The sequence below is a fragment of the Phalacrocorax carbo genome, chromosome 3 (assembly GCF_963921805.1).
Source record: "Phalacrocorax carbo chromosome 3, bPhaCar2.1, whole genome shotgun sequence".
Taxonomy (NCBI): Eukaryota; Metazoa; Chordata; class Aves; order Suliformes; family Phalacrocoracidae; genus Phalacrocorax; species Phalacrocorax carbo.
The window spans coordinates 9,073,631-9,089,254 of NC_087515.1; the positions used below are offsets into that span (position 1 = coordinate 9,073,631).

At 38.2% G+C, this 15,624-nt stretch overlaps 1 protein-coding gene across 5 annotated transcripts in view; it reads right to left on the reverse strand.

Moving 5' to 3' along the window:
• RGS7 (regulator of G protein signaling 7) overlaps window positions 1-15,624 on the reverse strand; it is a 246,041-nt gene that overhangs the window by 35,168 nt on the left and 195,249 nt on the right. For all 5 annotated transcript variants that reach the window (XM_064445778.1, XM_064445776.1, XM_064445775.1 and 2 more), the window contains exons 7-9: window positions 9,495-9,559; window positions 7,610-7,686; window positions 7,392-7,473 (exon numbers count right to left, since the gene is read on the reverse strand). In XM_064445778.1, coding sequence (XP_064301848.1) covers window positions 7,392-7,473; window positions 7,610-7,686; window positions 9,495-9,559 — 224 coding nt within the window. The remainder of the gene's footprint in view (window positions 1-7,391; window positions 7,474-7,609; window positions 7,687-9,494; window positions 9,560-15,624) is intronic.

The following is a 15,624-nucleotide window of genomic DNA, read 5'->3' on the forward strand; positions in this document are numbered from 1 at the left end:
TGTAGGGAAATAATTACAATGTATGGATTTAGTGTTACACTGAAATAAGAAAATACAACTTGGAACTGGACTTGCATAGAACAGCTTCAACTTTGGTTATATTCCTTAATATGAACCTATTTTTAAAGCACATGATACATCTGACAATATGCAGATAATACATCTGACAATATCCCTTAATATAGTGATCTATAGTCAGGTAGTATTATGGAAACAAATTAGTTGTGCACAGCTTAACTGCTAAAGCCTGTCCATATAAGCTGATGTGCAACCTGTCGGCTTTTAATTAAGTAAATATAGCTTTGCATTTTTTGTTATTCATTCATTGAACTGGCATTTCAAGCCACAGAATGTTCAATGTCAAATCTTATTGAACTTCTTCCTTCAAAGGAAGGGATTGTCTTAACTCATAAGGATTAATAAAAGCATTGTTAGGATTAAGTGTTCTGTTGAAGGTTTTAGTAGAGAATTATGCAGGCAGCATAGAATTAATTTAAATGCTCAATACACGTCCTCGTTAGCTAATTTCATTTTTGACTCATTAAAGAACAGAGATAAATAAAATAAAGTTCCAGACTTATTTATTAAATTGAAATGAATGAGCAATAAACCTGATTGTGTCATCCCCTAGAAATACATTGATGCAGAAATAATGAATTTTTGATAAACTGCAGAGAAAGGCATAAGTGTTTAAGCATGAAGTTAAATGCACTATAGACAGCCCCATGTGAAGGACACAAAACTTGCCATTTGGACCAATTAATAACATCAATACATGCTTTATTCAAGGATATATTTGAAGATCACTGACTACTATCAAAGTAGCGGTAGTTTCACTGTTGTTCTGCAGTGGACTTAATCAAAGCATGGCAAAGAGTGGAATCAATGGATAAAAGTTTAACTACAGGTTGTTTCTCTTCTTTGGGCAAGAAAAATGAGGTTTGAAGGCCATCAGACAATGGAAAGACATTTGATCAATTACTTTGACCAAGCTTTAATTAAGTTTGCATCATGGTAGAACTCAGATGGTTTTCAAACTGAAGAGATGGGAAGTCTCACTTAGCATGGAGCTTAGGATCATCTTACCAAAAAATAGAACCTACACTGTACCAGTTTCCTGTCATACCTATCTGTCACCTCAAACTAGAGTTCAGATCTTTTCCATGAGTAGTATCAGACACACAAGGAATTCCATTGGCTGTGCATACCAAGGACCTGCTTGGTACAGGAGAAAAAGAGATACAGAGACATTTCCAAGAAATAGGATAGTAATAAATTAAAACATAAAAGTAATCCATAGGAGACAGAGCATCTTGAATCTTGACAGGGATTCTCACACTCTCACTTACTTGCCTGTTTAAGGACAGATCTAGTACAAAGCTGGGCTTTTACCTTAAGAGAACTGGACTTTATTATATTGTTTTTAAAAAAAGTCTTTTAGTGGCATGTGTCAGAGAAACACATAATATGCAAAATGCGTATGAAAAGGATGTTGAAATTTAATTTTTGAGGCAAGTCATGTGAAACTAAACTAGAGGCTGTAATAAAGAATATGCTACTGTATAGAAGTTATATGCTTAATTCTTTTTGAAATTTAATTTAATATCTAATAATTCCTAATTTAGTATTAATTACAGTTAAGTCTGTATCAATGTGATTTTTGTGCATGTGAAGATTCCAGTATTTGCAACACTGTTGCATAAGGAAACCTGCTAAATTTATCATCTGGTTTGTTGCCCCTGTGCTAGATACTCAGAGTCAAAAGTGCTTTCTCAAATTTTTTTCATCCCAAAAGGCAGGAAACTGGTGTTTTATGGATTCCATACAGAAGAATTTAGGGAATTCACTTGAAAAGGCGTGACAGCAGGAAAGTCTGACCACATCTCTGAAAATGTTGATGTCAAATGTAGGTGACATTTAGAAATTGATTATCTGCCTTTTGGCTTATAAGAAGATCCTTGAACAGAATGCTTTGGATTAAAGTAGCAAATTTAATTCACACAGAAACAAAAATCAATGTATAAACATTGATCTTATTAAAAAAATTCCTTATCTTTACTACTTCAGCTTATTTTCCTTGTTGCTACCAGAACCGGCTCTTACTGAAAACCATAACATCATCTCATTTTCCTGTGTGCTTCCACCATCTCATCAGTTATCTATTTCACAATCTCTGACCTTTTCATGATGCTCAGTTTTCACTTGAGCACTTTCAGTTTGTTGCACTGTTGCAAGAAAGCTGGCTTCGTTTTCCCCACCTGTCCCACCCTCACTCAAATACCAGACTAAATAACAATGCTAAATAATATGAGTACAAATTCTTCCATAAAGATCTGAGTTACTGGGCTAACTATAAGGTTTATAAATAACTGCCTCAAACAGATGTGAATATGGATCGTAAACATTATAACCGTTTTCTGAAAATGAAACATTGCACAAGGCTTTGTTTCATTACCAGAAGTGCAGTATCTGAGACTGCCAGTTGCTGCTTTGGCTGCATTCCCTGTCTGCTGGAGAGGTAACTCCCTTGTAAGGATATACAGTGAAACAGGTGCAAAAGAAGACAGGAAAATTGTGTGTGGATACATCACTAGAGAAGTTGGATGGCCAGTTTAACATTCATTTCCTGGAGATGTTTAAAACTCTCTGAAAATATTGTGATAAAGCAGGCAGAAGTGTTCGCTGGCTAAACAAGTGATTGGCCCAGAAAAGTCTAGGATCTGTAGCACGTAAAGTGTGAAATGAAGGATTGCACCACCTTAGCCAAGTTAAATTCAGTCTTTTGCCGAGTGTTTGAGGCTGATCTTGAAGGACAGGATGGAAAAGTCATTAGAAACAAAAGCAATGAAAGGAAAGAAAAGGAGAAACCTAGAACAAATACCCACAAGTGCCTGCTGCATGACCCTAGACACCCGCTAATATTACCTGTTGGCTCAGATGCTGAGGGTCATGTTCAGACCACATAAAATACCATTTTAAAACATAAACAGATAAAATTATATTATTGGAGATAGACTCTCATTAAAAAACTAAATAGAGAGTGAAGCAAAAGGTGTGGGATATGTGACAAGGTTTAAAAAATTTAGAGATTACTGTTTTCCTAGTTTGCTACTAGAAAACAATGGCATGAAACCCCCAAATCCAGAAATGATATGTATTTCTGAATTTACACCATCAGTGAATTATCTCAAGCCCATGCTTGCCCTTAACGTTGCTGCTGTCCTTACCAGACATAACCACCCTGGATACTTTGTCTTACTATTGTAAATCACACAAATATTGGGTTTGTTTTTCATAAAACCAAAGAATCATTTAGGTTGGAAAAGACCTTTAAGATCACTGAGTCTAGCCTTTATCAATATTTGCTATTCAGTCTTTTCACAGAGCAGCAATATGGTCACCATCATTCAGCAAGCCGGTGGTAGCAATGGGAACAGAAGTCCTCTGGATCGGGTTTAACCATGGCAGAATGGAAGAACTGGATCACACCTTGACTCACACTCATGCTTTATTAAATCCCAGTATAACTAAACCAGAGCCAGAGTTTAAACTTTGGAAAGGGACACACACCAGTGTAGTTTTCTAGCCCACCTTAGAAAACTATTGCTATTTCCCATCTTCCTTTTAAAACAACTGCATACAAGCCTGCTAAATATTACTGCAATACAAACAGTGTTCTGAGTGATGACAAAGGTCAGAGGCATTGGAGAAAATAAAAAGCTTTTTTCAATTTATGAAAGTTAAGAGGTGTACAAATTTCTTTCAGGAGAAAGGGGTACTTCCTCCATTATCTTCTGAATTAATTTGAAGTTCAGCAAGCGCCCAACAGGTCTTTATTATGCATTTAATTTAAATTACATTAATGTGTCGCTCAAGAAGAAAAGTGAAGTGTTTGTACCAGCAAGACACCAGCAGTCCTTGCTCTCTGTCTTAAAGAGTTAATTTTACATCAAGCCGCAGCTACTCTGCTCCTACTGTATTTCATGAGGGTTTGGGAATGTCTCAGGGGATTTACTGTTTTAGTACCTGTTTGTCCCTTTTTAACAAGTGTAAGATTATGGGTTTTAAACAGGGATAATAATTCAGGAAAGCTATGAGTTCTTTTATGAAGACTTTAATCAGGAGCACAACATTTCTTTTCAAATAAGAGCAGTTTCTTAATTTCTTTTGCCTGGAAGGAACTGCCTTCCCCAGTTTAGCTTGATTTGTTACTGCATTTTGACTAATGCCCTAATCCTCCTAACCAATTTTCGCTCTGTTCCGTAGTCAGTTATCAATAGAAGTTTCAAAATTATGAAAATTATACACTTGCTAGGCAGGTGGAAAGGAAAGGAAGGCTTTTAAGATATGTTTCCTCTGCCATCAAAAAGCGAAATGTGTCACTTTATGTGAATAATATTAATCTCAGACCTATCTTACATACTGGCTATCTTAGAAATAATGGCATGGACTTTATCCTAGGTCTGCTGCTCAGGATATCAAGGAATTTTAGACAGCACTTCCTGACACATATTTCCATGGTTTTACTATGATCGGTATCTGAACTAGTAAGATTAAGTGTCGTTCACACGTGTCTCTGCAGACTGCAGAACCTACATTTGAAGCTCAGTCACGCTCTTTCTAGATGCCAGCTAAGATCTTTCTATGTAAAGCAGCAACTGGAATTGACAGAAATTACCAAGATTACAATCCACATTACACTAAAATACACACCAAAATAAAACATTAAATACATAGTGAAAGTGCAGTTAAATAAATATTGGAATGGAAACTGGTCAGTGAGATATCAAAACTGTTCTACTGTCTCTCAAAAGAAAATTGAGGAACAGGTGACTATTTGAAAAAACTCCCCTCCAAATCCACTTTCTCTAGTTCATGTCCAAGCATCATCTGCCTGAAAACCTAGGAAAAGTTGTGGGCACTAGGCAGCCAGCTGATCGAAAGTAACAGCCATGATGGCTTTCAAGCATTTGTCTGTCCCTCAGACGATGGCATAAATCTTCTAGGGCTTCTGCAACTACCTGCAGGATTGACTTTGACTTGGGACCTATGAAATAAAGATTCTTTTTGAGGCATACTCTTTACACATCAAACCTTGGTTCATTTGCTTTATTTTAAACTTATCAGTCACAGTGACATTTCTGATACCCAGTTCATGATCTTTTTTGCAGTTACACTCTCCTGGTTTCACTGTCATATAGCTCTTCTTTTTTCATGGCTCTCATTCCTGTAGTGCTCTACCGCACTATGGTTTTGGACTGATGGCTTGCTCCCCTCTTCTATCCTTTTCATCACCTTAAGGTATCTCTTTTTTTGAAATGAAATTATATATAAGTATACAAAAATAATTTAATATTCATAGATTATATTCTATATGTAAAGGTTCTGTACCAGCACTGTAGCCAGGTAGGTAAGAAATAAAGCAACTAGGGATCAGGACACGGCAAAAAAAAAAAAAAACCCTGGCAAATATTTATTTACTCACCTAAACAAACAAACAAAAAAAACCCAAATAATAAAATATATAGTCCTCAAAATTCATTTTCAGTGAAAAAAAATGATTGGGGTGGATTTTGAAAAATATTGTTACTGCTCCTAGCCCCTGAATTTTTATCAGAAGATAAAAAACTGTAAATAAAAATAAACATTTACCCTAGATTCTTATCCAGACATTACCTAATTTTCCAAAACTAGATCTCCAGAGTTGCAGCAATATTTCTGTGAGTTTTGGGGGGGCTTTTGTGGGGCTTGAAAAGCAATAAGTAATTGTAATTAGCTCTAGAATCACCTTCCTTTTTTCAGTCCATTCCTCTTATCTTTTATTCTTTTTAATAGAAGCTTCTGGATTTTACTGTGATGGTAAATTTATAACAATGTTTTTAAAATTAGTATTTTAGCAACTAGTGAGAGGAGCTGGTTAGACAAAGTATGAACCTCTCCACTCTTCTATTTATATCTCCTAAAGTCAGGAGCCTACATTACTGACTGTAAGCCAGTCTTTTGCCTCTGATATTTCCTGGGTATGTCTACAGTCAGATTAAAAACCTCTGCTGGACCAGGCAGATTTATCCACAGTTCAGCCAAAGCCCTTAATCAGATTCAATTTCCTATTGTCCTTGTCACTTTAATTCTCTCCTTATTGTCTGCCTATATCTTAACTTGAAACTTCAACAATTTATCTTCTCTTCCAAACCTGGAAATAACATCTAATTCCCAGACCCATTTCTGCAGCTAATATAAAACCTGTCTGCACCTTCAAAGTTCTCAAGTCCATAGAAACTTTCTGTGTCTATTCTATACGCAGCTCCCATCAACATCAGATGGCAGATTGTTGTCTGTCCTCCCTCCCTATTTTACACCAGTGACTAGACAATAATGTCCCAGTCTTCTTGCATCTAATGAGGTGGTCTGAGTCTTCCACTTCAAATTATTTTCTCTACCTGACATATTAAATCCTACCTAAAAATCCATTTCTTCTACTGCTCTTTCAATTCCAGTCACAAATGCAAGCTGACCATGTCCAGGTTTATAATTTTTTATTCAAAACTTTCTCACTGTATTCACCTCTTCTATAGGTATCATCACCTAACGTTACTTCCCCAGAACAATCAGTACCTTTCCCAGTGTCACAGTGGAAGATATAGTCCATATGTGGTTTCATTGGTAATGATACCAAACTCTGCACACAGAAAATGAAAGCTTAACTCCAGTTAAGTGAAACAGATATAATTCTGAGGTAAAGCAAAAAAAATGTGAATATTGAGTTCTCACAGTTTAATTGGAAGTTTTGTGACATTTGACATTCTTTCTCAAATGAGGTTTAGCTCTCAAAGGTAGTTGATTATGTGAGACCCTTTTTTTTTAAATTTTGTTTCAGATGGACTTTGACAAGGAACTCAGATGAATCTTGTTTAGACAGTGTATGACTCCCACAGCTCAAAGCCAATAACATGTAACCTTTATGTACATTTAAAATAGCTTGGAAATATGACCAGAGTGAAGTTGAAAGGCTTAGCGAGCAAAAAAGGAGATTTAAAAAAAAAAGTCAGGTATATTTAAAAGTATTTTTGGCTATGATGTTGATCATTTTTGTTGTGTGACTCATACCTTGGGAAACCTTTGAGATGGTAATAGTCAAAGACAGGTATCTTCTGATTCAAGAAATCAGACACAACAAATCTATTCACTGACAACCCCAAACTGAGTATACACTCATCTGCAGTCTTCAACAGTAGAATGATATACAGTATAGATCCTGCAGAAAAGGGAAGTGGGCCCCAATCACCAGCCTACAGCCCTTTTTCTTGTTCCCAGGCTACCCCAATGCTCCACAGAGACTGACGTTTGTCAGTGGTCGCGCTCACAGGCAGAGCGGCCCCAGCAGCACTCACCACCGGCCGGTGCACATCCCAGAACGCTCGCTCCTGGCTGTCAAGAATCTTCCTCTCTATCTTGTCTCTCTTCTTGTCGACTCTGTTAATGTTACAGGATATTTAAGAGAAACCGTGTTAATGACTAATTTTAAACATAAGAAGTGTTCACTTTTCCCTTCCCTTCCCCGTTCAAAAAGCATGCAAAACCAAAACTCCTGGTCTTCAAAGGAACTTACTTTGCTTGTGCTTCAGCTTGCATAAAAATAAACTCCCATTTCCGAGCAAATGCTCGCTGTAGCCTGGCCAAACTCTCCTGAAAATACATCACAGTTTTAGTGGGTTAGGTTGTAAGTTATTTACTTTTTAATGTCTTTTAGCTTATCTCTCCCCTCACCCCCCTAAGATGTAATACAACTCATGATATCTGTGCCATTGTAAATGTACCTTACTTATCCAATACGAAGTCTTTGCTTGACACCAAATGGGGTGGAATACTAGTTCTATCTACTTTTGAATCCCCTAGCTATTTTAGTTTTTGAACTCTGATGACAAAGGTGGATGCAACCTTCAGCAGAACGTGGGATTTCTGAAGGGATTTAATATACTGGGTGCTGGCTGAGCAATTCTGTAATTATACAAAGAAATATTCTTGTTTAGAAAGTACCTAATGTTGAAAGATAATAGCAGTACTTTCCGTACGGGATGATCCACATGACTACCCCTATCAGTCGTCTATACAAACGGTTTGCATTGAACAATGTTGGCTGCCTAGCAATTTATTTAAAATACAATAATAAGAACCTATCAATATTTTGGTAGTGCAGGAATCTTCCAAGACCTCCACAGCTATCCTAATTTTAAAAAAATGTAGACTATAGTTCTTCACTACTGTATAGGGAATGTATATATCCTACAGCCCACTAATAATAACAGGAAGAAGATTTGTAAAATCTTAGCAAGACTGTTTCCTCCACTGATGCTAGAAGAGGTTCGCTGTCTGTAACAGAGCTTTTCCAACCTCCCCCTAGCTTAAATGGCAGCAGTATGCAATCAGTTCACATGGAGATGGCTGAGGTTCTTATCTTCCTCCAGAAATCCCCCAGTTACCTTTGTGCACTGCTTTTACAGAGACTAAGTGAAAAATTACCTGTAAACTTCCTAACAAAAGGTGTTGCTTTAACTGTATTTCTGTGTACTGAAAATGTATCTCTATGACATACTTACTGAAAATAAAGACTGCAGCGAGCGAAGAGGAGGCTTTCTAGAGATCTTGTCAGTACCAGTAAAGGCTTTCATGGCTTGTATACTGGAGGTGAATTTTCTAAGGCATGTAAGTATAAAATTATGCATACCCCACGGTGCAGTACACTGAAAAGCAAGCTTGTGCCAGAAGAATCAATAAAGTGTGTCAGCATGGTGCTGCGGCTGGAGTTTTTGGCGTGTTGAGAGGCCTGGCTGACTATCCTGCTATCGTGTCACAGTAGCACAGCTGGACAGCTTTCAGTGCAGAGCCAGGGCTGTTCGTGAATTTTATGTTGACATTTTCATGAAAAATTCAGGAACTTCTGGGGGGGATCGGGATGGAATTCAAGACATCTCTCTCCTTAGCGAGTGCCATCCTCATCAGCTAATCCCTCTTTTTCCAGCCTTTCCTGGCCTCAATCATCTTACCTTGCCTGGGGCACAGCACACCTTTCAGGGACTGAGAAGTGCCTCTAGTCTGACCCTCTTTGCCACCAAGGCTGTCCCTTGACAGCCACCAAGTGCTTTTGAAAATGTTGCCAGAGACCCTTCAATCAAACTTTACACAGTGTAGAGTACAGTTGCTTTCAACCACTCAGGGTGTATCTGGGATTTGTGAACAGTGATTTCTGATCCCACCATGGTGATCTGAGCAGAGTAAGAATAGAGATGGACCAAAATCTCAGTTTTTGCCCAGCTAGCCTTCACTACAGTCTCTCAAACAGCATTTATGACTACTGAGCACTGTCAGACTCACATGCTGGCAAAAGTGGATAACTAATAGATTTTCACACATAATCCCTGTAATTCTCATGCTTAACATTGTTTCACATGCTCATTAAGTCCAGCAGAGAAATTTACTTTTCCACAGGTACTTACAGCTTCATAGTCTGCTAGCTCTAGCCTGGCTTTGTTTTGCATTGTCCGCTTGCAGAGGTAAACGGCTGGAACAGAATAAAGTAACACAGGATTTGCTACTATCTCACAAACAGAGCAGACCAGAAATCTAGAGGCTTCATCTCTATTTTACTGTTTTGATCTACAAGATGCACGAGATACTTGGGGTTAGGTTGTTTAATGGCCAGGGAACTCGCACATTAAAGAAAAAATGGCAAAAATATTTTCTGAACTGTGTGTGTATAACTCATATTGTATAAGAGTTTTATCAGGAGCTGCTGCTACATTAGTCAAATAGATTTTTAAGAACGTGTAAACATGGTTTCATTTATTTTTACTTTATATTTAGAAATCACAACATTTCAGTCTATGACGATTTCAGTTAAAAATTAATTCCAGATAAAAGTCAAGTCTCATGCAGACTAGTCTGCTATAATCAATATTTAAAACAGAAAAAGTGGGACCAAAAAATGAAATGCATTAGATATAATGAGAAAAAATATTCTTTCATTTATTTTCTAGATCCAAAATCCTTCAGCAGAGCTGCTCTGCCTCCACCTCATTCAGACAGAGCAGAGTCTTAACTAATAAAATGGAATGCTGACAGCTAAATACTGAGAGGACGCAGGGATGAAAATGAAACTTAAGACTACATAAACAGTGCAGTGTTTTGCATCATGTTGCTTGATCCTGAATTCTTTATGCTTTCCAGTACACTTTAATGAAGTCCATTTCCAATAGACTTTATCCAGCAGCAAATACTTCCATCAACTCTGAATATCATACAGCTTCCCCCACCAGTAAGCAATGAGTGCAGCACAGTTGCTTATTGCGCAGTATTTACCCACTTCATTACTTCAGAGCACCTCCTCATGTGTGAGATGGGGGAACCTTTTGATCAGTGGTAAGAAAACCTTAACTTATCTGTGGTCTCTACAATCAGCAAAAAGAGCCCATATTTACTGATTGTGGTTAGGAATGTTCCTGCTTTCTGACTGCCAGCTTGTCTGCTACAGGAGCAAAGAGGAATAACTTGACATAGGAACCTAAGTCTTGTAGTCTCTAGAAAGAAGGAAGTGCTTGTCTTATATATAGCTTTGATTTTAAGGTATTCAAACCAATTATATTTTACAATTCCATATAAATATTTATTTCTGACAAGTCACCTGCAAATGGATGCAAAACCACTCCAGTGGAAGCTGTTTCAGCGGAACTGATGACAAGCACTTCTAATGACTCCAGCTGCAGTTACAGGTGTTACTTGATGTAAAATGAAGTTATATTTTAATGCAGTTTTTTTCTTCCCCCTCCCCCTTCTCCCATTTTCTGTGTGTTATTTGGTCTATTTTCTTTCATACTTTTTCACTTTCCACTCCCATAAGAAGCCCTGGTCTCTTTCTCTATTCCCTGCATTCCCATATCCCCTCTGGTTACAAAGCAAATTCTGCACCTACAAAATCCACATACAGATACAAATCCACATCACACACCAAGTATGGCAGACAAACAGTATCTGTAGCCTCAGTTTCCATGCATTTTAATATTAGTATACACTTACACTAATACATTGGCATGCATGCTGAAATGTCACAAAAAGATGAGGGGATGAATTCTGGATGAACCTTTGTACCTAGGTTGCATCCAAAATCAGTACGGTGGTAAAGGAATACTGAGGAGAGAGGAGAGATGGTCTTTGTCATTTAGCTCCTTTTACAGTGAAGCATTTTCCTGTCTTTTCATTCAAAATCAGTTATTTTGTTGAAGAAGAAAAAAAAAATCCCTAAACACCTTGAAAATATTAGCAATAAAATACATACTTAATAGAAATGTGCAGACAGTCCTGAGAATTCCAGGGATCAAATTTTGTCTAGTCCAACCATTCTAATACCATCTGAACAGAAACAAAATGAACTCCCTGTTCTCTGCACTTGATTAAGCCCTTGTAAACCCCATTCTCACGGTCCCTGTATAGGCACCTTTGGTTAGTTTAGCACTTCCTTAGTCCCACTGTGGGTATATTTGGGGATTAGGATCTCCTTCTACCTCCAACAAAAATTGTTGCTGCAGAGGTGGCTGACTGTCCATCTTTCTGTCAGGATGGGTTTTAACAAAAAAGGATCTTCAGATCACAGTTCTCAGTGTTGGCAAAACAACCACCAGGTCACCAGGAGCAGGAGAGGGGAATTAGCTTGCCACACTCAATCTAATACTGTGTCTAAGAAAACTCTTGTCTTCACTGTGTGACTGTACTGCAGTATTTTCCCTGTGGGGTTCTTTTAATGACCCTTTCTGCTCCAAATCCATAGAAAATAGTCCAAGAACATTTGGTTTTTGTTATGAGCATATCTTAGCCAAGACTTAAAAAAAATCATATTCATCACTCAGACCTTTTTTCTCTGGAATATACAGGACCCCTCCACACCCCCACCCTCCCCCTCCTCCCCTTTCAGGAGCCTCAAGGTTATAATACCTGTGGCTTGGATTCTTTATGTCAGAAATATTTCTACGTGCCAGTGTGGATAAGGCAGATTATGCCCAAGAAAGATTTAGTTATTTGGGAAATATGACATATCCACTAGTGTAGAAGAAAATAGGACATTCCTGCTCTTTGACTCAATTTACTGCTATTGCTACCTGCTAACAATTACATCCTTATTATAGGAGTGCATGTTTGAGGATCTATTTAAGAGCTACTTGTAGTCACACAAGAAGCTGGCAGCAGCTCAGGAATTTGAATTCCCCCGTTCACACTCTTATCATATTCTCTGGCTTGTCTGTAACAAAAGTCACTAGCATGTTGGGAAGCAAGAATGTGAAAATCTCATTTTCAGCCAGAATATCTGAAGACAGTAAGAAATGAGGTTTTGTTCTTCTGACTTTTAGAGAAATGGGAGCTGAAATATGGATACTCCCATCTTTTGCAGGTACCACTCCTTTCCTGCACCAGAACGTGCACCAGCATGTGTCCAGTAGGCTGACCTTGAGGATCTGGGGAGGGCGCCAGTCAGTGTCCCTCCCAAAGCAGAGTCAGGAGCTCTCAGCATTTCAGCGAATGATGGTGTCTGCTTCCTAAGCCCATGGTTTGTATGAGCTGTCAGTGGTTTTACAGATTCATGCAGAAATACAATCTGCAGGAAGGGTCTCCAATTAAAAGCTCCTCTATTTCTGTATATCCTTCTTTATTTATCTACCCCACAAAGGGCCTGGTCAGGGCTCTCAGTACACCAAGGAACTGTACTTGCCCTGAGCAGTGCATCCAGGGTCTCCAGTGAGGCCCCCTGCACCCAGGAGCTGTGCTTACACCCAGATACTTCCCCTAGCCCTGGCTTGAGCTATGTTGTAGATATGCCTCTAACCAGCCCTGTAACTTACCAACGCTGCCCTGGCTTCCTGGCTTGTCCTTGGAACTTCCTGATCGCTTGAGACTTTGTCAGTGAGGACATTGCGCCTGCCTGCACTGTTGCCACCCTCGGTTCTTGCTTACCTTCCCTTGCAGAACTACTGCTCTTGCCACTCCCTGACAAGGGTGCTGAAAAATGCTTAACATGTGGATGAATGATATGCAAGGAACAGGGTCTGATTAATAACCTCTATTTGCTAAACATGGACTGCCACATACACCGTTATTTTTAGAGCCAGTGCATTCTGATGGATTTTTCAGTCAACATAATTGCCTCCACTAAAGTGAATTACATATTAGATGCTATAGCTTGTGCTTTAGAAGTGGCTGATTATCATGAGAAAACAGATTTGCCAATAATTTTAAAGGCAATATTAATACACAACATTTCATAATGAAAGGTGGTCAGTGATGTCTATAAATGGGCATATGAACCACAAACCAGTACTAAAACACTCTTCGGTAGCTGTGCAGGAAATACAGACTACTCGCTCTTGAAAATTCTGTTCAGGCATTCAGAAAACGTGGGCAATGTGAGAGCTTAAAGTGAGGTTGCAAAGTGTTTCAGTTGCATTAAGAGGGTGTCCGGGTTTTCACTCTTTCAAGTTTTTAAGCTGTTACGCCCCAAATAACCCAAATGGTTAGCAACCTTTGTTTCCTATTCTTGACTGTTTACTTGTACTTGAAAGCTCCTAAGAAACCTCTATAGATTTTTTCTTTAAATAAGATCATAGTGATAACAACAGGTTTCATTCTAGAATCAGGAAACTGTACTGAGTACATATTATATTACACACCGTTACTGAAAAAAAAATGGAGCTTTCACCCAAAAGTTAAACTGGGGAATTTAGATTTGTTGCCAAACAGGGACTAAATATTCCCTCTCACCACAGCAGAGAAAAAGCCTCAGCTAAATTCAATGGAAGTACAACTGGGCCTCTGAAGACCACGGATAATGCCAGCTACACGTCCACCACCATGTACACAAACTTAAACTCCTTACATAACTGTCCTGGTGCCAGTGGTGTTAGAGCTTGATTCAGCCCCAGATGGTGGGCGTAACTTTCAGCGAACACTCATTATCTCCACTGAGGCCAGATTAAATTTATACTCTCTGTGAGTCAAAATTCTGGTTTCAGAGTCAGTGTGTACATGCCTAGTCGGTATTTAAAGAGCAAAGAAAATATAAAGTACTGCAAGGTCTAAGGGTTTCAAAATGCCCTTTGGAGCACTGATGGCAGACAGAACTACTCCCTCCACATGCAAGTGTTTGCATCTGATGGAGAATTATGGGACAATCAGCACAGAACGTGACTACAAGATGGTGAAAATAAAGCTAACTATCTTATTTAAACATCAAGATTTCTAGGGCTATTTATACCATCCTTAGGTCACCTCTGCTTTTACTCAACTAAAAAAAACAAACAAATTTTGCTCTTTGCAACAGCTATTGATTCTCACTTAGTCTTAAAAAAATGATTACAACTTTTACGTGGACAGTTGGGTCACCTTGTGTATCTATAAAAGAACTATGCTTTTTAGTAAATGACTATAGCATTAAGTTAGAAGGAAGACCACGATAGCTTGTATGCTTTGAATTGCCAAATGTTCAAAAACATAACTTCTGAACCACTTCTCCCTTTCTCTACTTTTCACTCTTTGATCACACTATTTCTCTAACTTTTAATTTGATTATAGATTTATATATAGATTTGATATAGATTTCTTACACAAACAAGGGCAAGAAAGAAAAATTTCACACTACCAGAGAGCGCAAGAACTAGAAAACGGAAAATTCATCTTCAACACAACAAAAGTTGCCAGATGACATTGGCCTGGGAAAGTCCTGCAGGGTGACAAAAAGAGGTATGGAAGAGAGGTCACCCAAGCTACAAAACTATAGGATCAGCTAAAGAATATCCTGTTGTCAAATCTAACTTAAAATTTCATCCATTGAATTATTTTATACTTCTTGATGTTATCATAATGCTTTCAGTTTGCATTCAAGAATTTAACACCCTGCTTTGCACCAAAAAAAAAAAAAGTCTTTCTACCTCCTCTTAAGGCTCTCAGATTTAAGGGGCACTCAAACACGCTTGCTGAAAAGCTTCTAAGAAGAGAAGGTGCAGCAAGTCCAGATACAATGATTTTGCATAAAGACCACTTCGGGCATGTGCAATCCAAGGCAAGGCTGAGGATGTCAGAAGATGGAGATATTTTCTTCTAAACTGCAAAAATCAGCTACAGGGATGGCATCAGAAGGTGGCAATTACTTGACAAAGTGGGCAATTACCCAGTGCCCACCTGGCACAGTGCATGACTACAGAAAAAAGCATTTGTTGTCACTGTTCCCCTCATGGGCTGACAGCTCTAATTTCCATATTGATAATGAAACAGACAAACCTATTTAGTTTACTCAATACAGTAATTTGAAATCAATTCTGAAAATTATGAGTTATGGTTATAAATCTCAGAACTTATTCTGATAAATTTTATGTCTATTTATAGGGGCCTAGATGCAGATTATTGACGCTTTTAAAGCAATGCTTTTAAAATATCAATGGAGAAAACATGTACTTGAGTCAGTTACCTTTTCATATGCGTGCATACAAATGCATTGGCCAAACGCATTTTCCATGCTCCACATACTATGGAAATAAGTTACACATTCATGGAAAGAAAATTCAGGTAAGTCCGAATGTCTGAAGTGGT